Genomic DNA, 9,781 nt, shown 5'->3' on the forward strand with positions numbered 1-9,781 from the left:
TTAGGATGGTTCTGGAACAGCCAAGTGGAACGGATTTTTTGTGACTTGAAGTGAGAAGGGCCCAGAGTTTTATTGCAATGTGACATGTCAAGGTTGCCAGGATTTCAAGGTCGCAAAATTGGCCCCACATTTCGACCGTTGACAGATCGGTGTTTCCAGAAAATACTCATTCAACTCTTTGGTACATGGACTTGGATTGAAGTCTTCCCAGGAAGATTATCTTCAACAATTGCTTTGGTTCTGACAACAAGAACATTATTTCGAAAATATCTTTGTTTGTTTGAAAACTTCTCAAACTACTGGCTATTCCAAAATTTTGTAATAACTTGAAAAGTCGGGGTCCTACATTCGCCAATCAGCAGTTATGGAAATATGGAAATAATCTCAGCAGGAGTGGAAATCTGCCCCAAAAGGCATGTTTGGCTCAAAGTGAAGACAATGGCATTCAGTTAGGGTGATACAGGGACTCTAAAGAGAGGAAACGTCACGGCTTTCCTTTGTCAGCCAACTTAGGCCATAGCGTTGAATTAAGACGCTAACTTCAGTATTAAAAAAAGATTTACCACGCTATGTAGTAGATTTAAGTGTATTTTCTTTATTAAATAATGATCTCTTTGATATACAACTCTGTTCAAATACCAAATATTTCTGTACTAACTTTAATAAAAAAAGCAAATTGTCTTTATAATCAGTAAAATATTGTACAAAATTTGCTGAAAAATATTTTTAGAAAGAAAATGAATAAGAATCAATTCTTGAGGAGTTTATACTGACAATTAAGGAAAGAAATGTATGAAATTGGCAAAAAAGTACATATACACCAATATTAACATCATAATTATATATCTATATAGATATTATATATTTATAATGGACAATTGATAATCTTGATTTAATCCACACATTTGACAAAAAAAACATGAGGCATTGGTGAAAAATAGATGAGTTGCTTTTGAGTAGAGTTCAAATTTCTACTTATTAGGAATTTTACATACAAGGCAGGTTTTTTTAAGGCACCCAGAATAAAACCGAAGTCCAGCCCACTAAATTTGAGTTTTAGACTGTAAAAAGGTTTTTTTTAGAAAGAGGATCCAAAATAGTCAATTAAAAAAGGTGTCATACCTGTTGAGATGAATCCTTCCATGATTTTAAAACATTTAAATGAGTTTAAAGAGCAATATGTAGCTCAAAGCTAAACTATGCCTACTTTTGATTTGGGGGACCATTCCCAAATTGAAAACCATGGATTCATAACAAGTGCACCAAATTACTTGAAAGTTGGTCAAGATGTTCCCGAAGTAATTTTCTTCAAACAATATTATTGGCAAAAAAATATTGACTGATAGTGTGTAGAGCAGATTCTTGCTTGACCAAGAATACCTAATTACTATTTTATTGTAATTGTACTTAAAACATGATAGAAGTCGTTTTAAGTATATTTAATCGTCTTATTTGAAGCACCTACCATCAATGGTTACAAAAATGATATTAGCCACACTCTTTGAACAATATGTATGCCAATAATAGACATTAGTTTAAATTTCAGCATCATTAGTTTAAGCCTAATTTGGCGGAAAGGTTTGGTAATGACAAAAAAGTGGCGCTTCCTTGCTCTAGTGTCCTTGGGTGATATTACCAACCCCACCCGTTCTTATCATCAATCTATAGTAGATTCCATTACCTTGGTTTTCATCTCTTTACACCTCCTTGCTCTAACTCATAACGCAATAGATTACTTTCCTCAGTGTCTCCATTGCCCATATTGACTATTGATAATTCTCCGGCTGAACATTTTATTTGAATAAAACCATTCATCCTCACTTGTTCTTCTGATTGATATCAACACACAATTTGGACCATTTTCTGTATTTTCAACTACATTAGAATTTTTTGGCAAGACAACGAAACAAATAAGTTCATCCACGCAAAAAAGCAAAAAAAAAACAGCAACCGGAACTGACGTCGACGAGGTTCCGTTCAGCATGTTTCAGCATATTGCGAAATGATTTCGAATTACATTTTGACAATTTTATGCTCTCTTTCATGAATTGTACAGATCAGCCATTCAATATTTCGAATCCAATTTTGCTATAACATTTGCCTAACAAAAGATTCTTGCCACTAAGGTTTTACTTGAGCCAGCAAGGCCAAAATGATAGAATCCTACTATACAATCACAACCATTTACACACCAAAAACTACATTTATAGACTTCACACAAATCAAAACCAATGTATCAAATTGACCAAAGCTGTGTTCACGGAAACTCTTGGCTCAACTATTACTCGAAAGTAACGTGATTAAGAAAGTCATATAATGTGGGTAGATAGATAGATTTATTTCAGAAACATTTTGATCATGATTGGATGATGTTGGCATCTAATCTTTGAGTTTACATCTTAATATATCGACAATTTTATGAGTATGTAATTCCTCAGGTTCTGGGTTAGCAAAAGCTTGTTCTCACCAGGACCTGGGCAAGATATGGTGAACACAGTCAATAATGTTACAGCTAGGCAATGCAACAACTCATTAACGTGAGTTGGAGGAAATACAAAAATGAAATCTAAAGACTTGGAGGAAATCATATCGGTTCGAATTTATAAGAAAAGAAGGGACCAAGAAAGAGAAAGAGAAAGAAAAACATCAACAAGAGAGAAAAACATATGTTTTAAGTGCTAATTTGTTCTGTTTACTAGAAAATGCGAAACAACTTCAGGAATGGGAGTTAAACTAACAATTAGGAATTACATTTGGTGCATGGAGTGTTTTGATGAGATCGAGCAGCGGATAATCGTAATGAAAGAGAAGAATGAAAATCATTTCTTAAGATTTTTGATGGCATACAAAGCAATTATTGATTTTGCAAGGAACAATTGAGCAGGGCTGTATGAGCTAATCTCTTATTGTTTGGCTCAATTCTATTCTGGTTAGGCCGATGTCTGAGGGGTTGAAATTGTTCCACTAATTGGGAAAAACAAAGTAAAACTCCCTACTTGGCAATTGGAGTAATTGAATGTGTATTGAGTAATCATTGAATTCTTTCATAGTATCGCCCAATTTTGAGGGATGTTCAGAGCTGTTCTACCGGTTTTTTCAGGGTGCCGATCATTTTCATTCCATTGCATTATTCCAGAGAAAGAGTATGCCTCCCCAAAAATCAACTCTTTTTCTCCTTGTTCTCTTCCGACGTGTTCCCGCCACAGTGGAAAACCATTTGTATCTGGAAATGTGAAATATTCAATTATATTGATTATATATCCTCAGCATTGTCTTTTTTTGCCTGTTTTCCCCATTTCAATTTTGTGATGATTGAATAGATTAGGATATACCGTATAGCAAAACAATAGAATAAGACATGAAAACGGGTCAAAAAGTAATCGGCACACCAAAATAAAAAAGGGCACACGCCAACGAACACACAAAAAGATATTACGAACACACCAAACACGAAAAGGAGCACACCAAGTAAAGAAAGCGGCACAGGAAAGTGAGCGCACTAAAAAGTGTTTACAGCGCACGGAAATTATAAATTGGCACACTGAATTTAAGATCGTAAGTAGGAAGTGAAAGAAGTAAAACACTCGAATCAAAATTCTAATAAGAATTAATCATTAGGGTGCCAGTTTCTTTATCTAAATTCCCCGTTTTTTTGGTGCTCCCTCTTTAATGCCACCCGATGTAAACCATCACATTAGTTTTATCCACGAGTTTTGAAATATCTCACTTTGGAAATCATGTTCTTGATCTTGATTTGCGAAATATAGCGCCATGGATGTCCAAATACCGTGTAGTACAAGATTTGAAACAAGCTCGCCATTAGAAAAAGCAGGATGATCTCGCCAAGTGTCTCGCAGAGTGAAATCTTTGCACAACACTGAATGATGATAACCCACACGATGTTGGTAACGAAGCTAAGGAAGAAGTACCACGATTGCAACGCAAGGGTATTTTCTGAGACTATTTCATTGTCTTGTTTCGCCTTGGGAATCCTGACCAACACCATTGAACTGGCCATTATTTCCAAAAAGTAGACCAAGATATTTTGGTATGTCAACGGCGTTTTTTCAGCGTTATGATCCACATTTGCTACCCTCACCATACCGGCAAGGAGTATATTCAGGCCTAAAAATATGCCCACACCTCCAACTGTCAATTCCGGGGAGCAATTCATATACATGCACCAAGCAAAGATTACGCTCATTCGTGCCCAAAGTTGGAGGTTGAGGGACAGGAAGACAAAGCTGAGGTGATAGATCCTCATGCTTTGATTCTTCAATAGTCGATAGCTTTTACAAACGCTAAAAATTAATGACAAGCAAGACATGAACAGTTTGAAAATCAACTGATTGCGAAAGGGGTCGTGCTTCCAAAGGCTGGTGACAGAGCTCAGAGTGCGAACTGCATTCATTATGAATCCCTTATCAAAATCAGATGCAAAGTCTTCTTGGGACAAGAGCCAAAGCTGGAGACTCAGTTGAACAATGGCTTCCAGACATGACTCGCCAATGGTGGCCAGGGCGTGTTGTCGTTCGATAACTTGGAACTGATTGCGTAACGTCGACTTCCGGTGGTCTTGGCTAAAGATGAAGTGACATCTATTAATCAGCCTCTCCAGAGAAAGGCACAAGATCACAGCCCCAGTGAAAAAGTTGGACGCACAAATGATGCCCAATTTCAAAGTCTTCTTCTTAAGGAGGATGCAAACCGTGAACGCCAAACACGCCACAAGAGGAGGAAGTGCCAAGGAGAGTACCTCTATGGTTGTTTTCCATTTCGAGGTCAACGTTTGCTCTTTGTTCGAGGTTGCGGTACTGTCGACTTTCATCAATTGCGTTTCTTTATTTGGTTGTAAAGGGGTCATTTCTATGTCCTCCTTTTGGGTCGTCGAAGAAACCCGGCGCGTGCACTGGGAGCTGAATTGCTTGAGTTCCGTCAATTTCCAAATCCAAATAGGGATGGAAGTGATCAGGGGCAGAAGCTGACTCCCCCAACTGATTTGAAAGGCTAGCTCGAACTTGGTTTGGTCAGTTTCGTTCGTGGCAATTAATGTTCGATTGTAAAAATCTTCAGTCAATTGCATGTCTAAGTAGATGTCCAACAATATTAGAGAGGCGCCAAGAAGAACAAAAACTAAGTGGAAGAAGATGAAGTTGCACCATTTTGCAACATTCGTTTTGGGAAAGAATGAGTCTAAGGTGTCAATTGCGTAACTAATGTCGTAGTCATGAGTCAATTGCTTCTGTATGCAAAGTATACACTCTTTTTTGCCCTCCTGCTCATCCTCGTCCTTTTTGTGGCAGAGGTATTCTTGGTGAAGGAGCTCTCCAATGACGAGCCTACAAAAAAATGCAGAAACTTTATTCCAATACGTCAATTAATAAATATGATATCATTTGAGATATCTACCACCTTTTTTGAGTGCTCACGGCCGATTGCAGTAAATTTCCATGTGAGCAAACGATTCGCTTCTTTTCCTCGATCGTCAAAGTAGCAATGGCATTGGTGACTTCATGAAGGGCTGAATGGTTGAAGACTTGAACCGCCCATTGGCGATGTAACTCCAAAATAGTAACCTTTTCAGACTGATTTAATGCGGCCATTCGTTTGGCTAGGGGCTTGCTTTGGACAAGATAGTGGAAATAATGCCTCAAAATCTGATCGGACGGATTTTCTGGTCCAAGGCAATGCTTCAATTGATCTGGGTAAGTAGTGTTTGAGGCATGATGTGCTCTTACTTCCTCATTGGTCGGCGAGTCTGAAGCCTGCATGAATAGATCCCTTTCGAGATCAATGAGCTTTTGGGTTCTACAAAAGAAGTTGAACATGAAGTAATTGAGGGTGAACAAAACTAAATTTTCCTCACACTTCGTCATTTTTTTTCTTAATGCTCTCCAACAGAGGAGTCGTTTTGGAATGATCCGGATGGTTGGGACTAGCAACTAGATCTGCTTGATGCGAATTGACGATTATTTGCTGCCAATGTTCTTTACAACGCAAGAACAATTCCTCTGAGAATTGGAGAAACATTAGAGCTTCTTCACTCATTCCAAGGTCAATGGCCAGAAGAAGATGCTCTCTCAGATATTTTGCTCTTCTTGAAATTTCCCTGTATTTGAAGAACTGGGCCAAGAATTGGGTATTTCCCTCGGTTTTTTTCTTATTCTTTCCCTCAGATTTGACTTTTTCTTCTTCAATACCTTCCTTGGATTTTCTCGGATTCTCGATTGCCTTCTCAATGTCTTCCTTTTGAGTTCCTTCCTTGTTGTCGTCTTTTTCGGGAAGCGCTTCTCCCTTCTTCATAATACTAGTTCGACGCTGGATGGGCTCACTTTCCTGGCTCTTGATTTGTTCCTGGATAGACGTCTCTCTTTGTTCCGTAATTTGCATCGTATTTTTTGCTTTGTTCTGATCCTGATTTTTGTCCTGTGTCGTGCTTGGCCTTTTGCCTTCTTCTTTGTCTTTTTTGCCTGATGTTAAAAGGCTGCAAACTACCTTGATGTATTGTTTCTTTTCATTTGCTAGAAAAAGAAATTCCCATATTGTATTTTCTAAAGTGGCCGAGCATTGGAAAAGACTTTTTTTTACAATGATCTCGGCTCTTACACCGATCCAAGAGAGTGAATTCCTTGTTAGTCAAAACGGATGAAATAATTGGTCGCACAATGCCTTTGAATTTGCCACTCAAAGGTTTCTTTATAGTAAAGCTGGTGTGCAATTGTCAGGGCTTGAATAAAAGCGTTAGAGGTAGGGACCCTGGATGCAGAGACCCGCGAGGTTGAGCATACGTCATCAAATTCGAGCGTTCTGATTGGCTGCCAATTGTCACCGAACATGGGCTTTGTTGGAAACCTTCCCAACAGGGAGTCAGTCATATCCAAAAAAACTAACTTGTTTGTATTGCATAAGAAGGCAAAGATTTGAATGATTTATGACAAATTTGATTCACCTTGGGTTCAACCAACATATTCTACAGTATTAAAGTGTCTTTTGCCATTAGAATTGCATCAGTATGGTATTTCTCAATAAAATATAGTTGTCACGCTGATTTCTCGCATGCTGACAGGATCAATTTGGACTAAAGCACTTCAAAATAGAAAGTACAGCCATATGCAACGAATTAGATTCTAAAGTATAAAGGACATGTTTCTTGACAGAATTGCATAGAGTTCGCATGCCATAATGTTGATTTGAAGAACGGAATGAAATATGTCTGCAATCTAATCTTATAAAATAACGGGTTCAGAAAGTATTTAGAAAGTAACAACCTATTTTTAACAATCTAAAATATCATATCCATGAATCAGCTTGTCTTTGAAAAAAAAATTCGCAGTGTCCTTGAAAAAAAATGTCAATGATGCTTGTCTTGACAGTACTCTTTCTTATCCAGCGCATCAATTCGAAATATGTGTGGATACTTTTTAGTTCTTCTGATCTCTTACTTTTTCGAAGTGGAGCCACTTGTCAAACCTCGCGCGTCTCTGACTAGGGTCTCTAGTTAGAGGTAACGGTGTCACCAATGATGCTTTACTTTTCAGTGACCCTAGACGTTATATTTTTGCCAAAGTAACTCTCCATTGCCATTTCAATGCCTGTACTGGAATTTACAAAAAACGTGTTTCAAGCAGTTTTCGGCTTGCTTTTCATAACAATGCACGTCTCAATTAGGATTCAGCGGCCTCACGTACAAAATGCGAACCAAATGTAAACAAGGTTTGTCATTGGTTGAAAGTGCGGGTGAGCAAAGTCGAAGGAGCAATCAAAGCAATCCCCGAAATAGTAAAAAGGCGGAAAATTCAAACTGACCGAAAATCGTCATTTTCAAGGTCGAAGTTTCATATGTTCCAGGCAATAATTTTGTCTAAAAAAGTTACTACAAAACGACATTTTTGTAGCCGTTTCAGAATCAATCACAATCAAATTCTTTTTGCATCATACTCTGGGCTAGAATGAAAAAAACTTTCAGACCAGTACATAAATCTCAAGCTAATGTCGGCAAATCCCTTATGTACTGTAAACTTGATGATGGTCTGAATGCAAAAAAACTCCAAATTGCCCCTAACCTAGATTTCACAAGATATTGCCGCTTCTTTCATTGAATGATCATTTATCAAACAAAAATTAGTGGCTAAGATTGATACAAAAGAGAATGTTTTACCTAACATGACTTCATTAAAGAATTGGCCATAAGCAAAGTCAGTCACCCTTGGAAAATTCTGAATTTTCGAAGTTGCCGACCTCCCATTATCACATTACAGCCAAAGTAAGCACGGCTGTGAAGCACGGTTATCATCTACTTGTCCTCTTTTTCAATGGCCGATTCAGAACAGCGATGACAAAATTTCGACTTTGAAGGAGCTTGTGCCACTTTCTGCCACCATCTTCTGCCAGGTGGTCAAAAATGGCTATTATATCCTAGTTGGCAAGAATCTACTTTGAAAGAATTTGTGCCACTTTCTGCCACGTGGTCAAAAATGGCTTTTAATGATTTCTCATCCCTAACTCAGAATCTTGTTGATACCAAGAGGCTGTGACGTCGTGATATCTGATTCAGTGTTACCAAATAATCAAACAAGAAGAAATGTACGAACAAAATTTTTGCGTGAGTGGTTGCCATAAATTCGAAATGTTGGAGGTGAATTATTCCGACATATCCTTCAACTTCTGTTATTTTATACTTCAGATCTACGTGGAACATAATATTCTTTGCATCAAAATTCTCAAGTGCAGCATGGAGGATTTATGCGCAAGCAAAACCATAGGGCTCAAAAAGTGGTAGCACTCCACTAACTGATCGGGGTGTCAAAAAATACCGGATTATGATTCGAAATCCTGGGCCCTTAATTGTATCTTTTTGCACCCTGAACCTTTACTTGCATCTTTTGTCCGTTTGCACATTTTGATGCAATTTAGGACAAGTCAAAGCTGTTCTATTGACAACACCTGTGATTATTATGAAAATTTAGTCTTAGATTTTTCTTCAGACGCTGATCCACTGAAGATAGAGCATACTGTTATTACAATATATGTGTCCAGATTAACAAATTGCCTCAAATACTTCTAGTATCTGTGAAGTTTATTTGCATCCTTATTTGAATACTGGGCTTGTTTTTTGCGTCTTTTTTGCATCTTGAGGTCCTTTTCATGCATAATTTTGAGGACCCTCGTCATCAGACATGATCAGATTTTTTTTGACGGGCTATCTGAGAATAAGTAAATGATTCTACCAGATCAAATAGGTCGAGAAAATGTTTTTACTTTACTATCCTCAACATCCAATCTTTACTCGATTCAAAAAAACTTCCTTACTCTCGTGATATTATTTTATTTTGCTGATGGAGATAATTAATAGTGATGGGACTTGGTGCTGATTTTCGATCTTTTATCTGTTGATGCAAAAGCTCGATTCAATCTTGTCTGAGATCGAATGGACTAATTACCAAAGAGTAACGAAAAGGATCCGGAATACGAGGAAAGCATTTGGGATCATAACAAAATTTCGTTACGCTTTTTCCTGACACCAGGATTTGCTGAACTACAAAGCAGTCAGATTACTCCCAATCACTCATTTTAATGTTTGCCGGGCATTAATTTTGGCTCCAATATGATCAGTATCATGTCAAGTTGGCTGAGGAACTAATTGCTAAGAATTTAATGCTGTAATTTACAAAACAAAATTCCGTTCTAACACAATGCAGCCACCAATAAGTTTCAAAGAGAAATTCAAACTCACTCGAAATATTAGAGAGTGAAAGTGAAGATTGCAAACCTTAGAGGACTT

At 37.7% G+C, this 9,781-nt stretch overlaps 1 protein-coding gene across 2 annotated transcripts in view; it reads right to left on the minus strand.

The window, feature by feature from the left end:
* Positions 1 to 2,317: 2,317 nt before the first annotated feature.
* LOC131891906 (uncharacterized) overlaps positions 2,318 to 9,781 on the minus strand; it is a 10,568-nt gene continuing 3,104 nt past the window's right edge. The window contains exons 2-5 of one of the 2 annotated variants that reach the window (XM_059241593.1): positions 5,867 to 6,521; positions 5,413 to 5,808; positions 4,757 to 5,339; positions 2,318 to 3,223 (exon numbers count right to left, since the gene is read on the minus strand). In XM_059241593.1, coding sequence (XP_059097576.1) covers positions 3,161 to 3,223; positions 4,757 to 5,339; positions 5,413 to 5,808; positions 5,867 to 6,521 — 1,697 coding nt within the window. In that variant the 3' untranslated portion in view covers positions 2,318 to 3,160. Of the gene's footprint in view, positions 3,224 to 4,756; positions 5,340 to 5,412; positions 5,809 to 5,866; positions 9,067 to 9,781 lie in introns of those variants that run through there. The other variant, XM_059241594.1, reaches the window with a different exon arrangement.

This window comes from Tigriopus californicus, chromosome 12 (assembly GCF_007210705.1).
Source record: "Tigriopus californicus strain San Diego chromosome 12, Tcal_SD_v2.1, whole genome shotgun sequence".
NCBI classification, from domain to species: Eukaryota; Metazoa; Arthropoda; class Copepoda; order Harpacticoida; family Harpacticidae; genus Tigriopus; species Tigriopus californicus.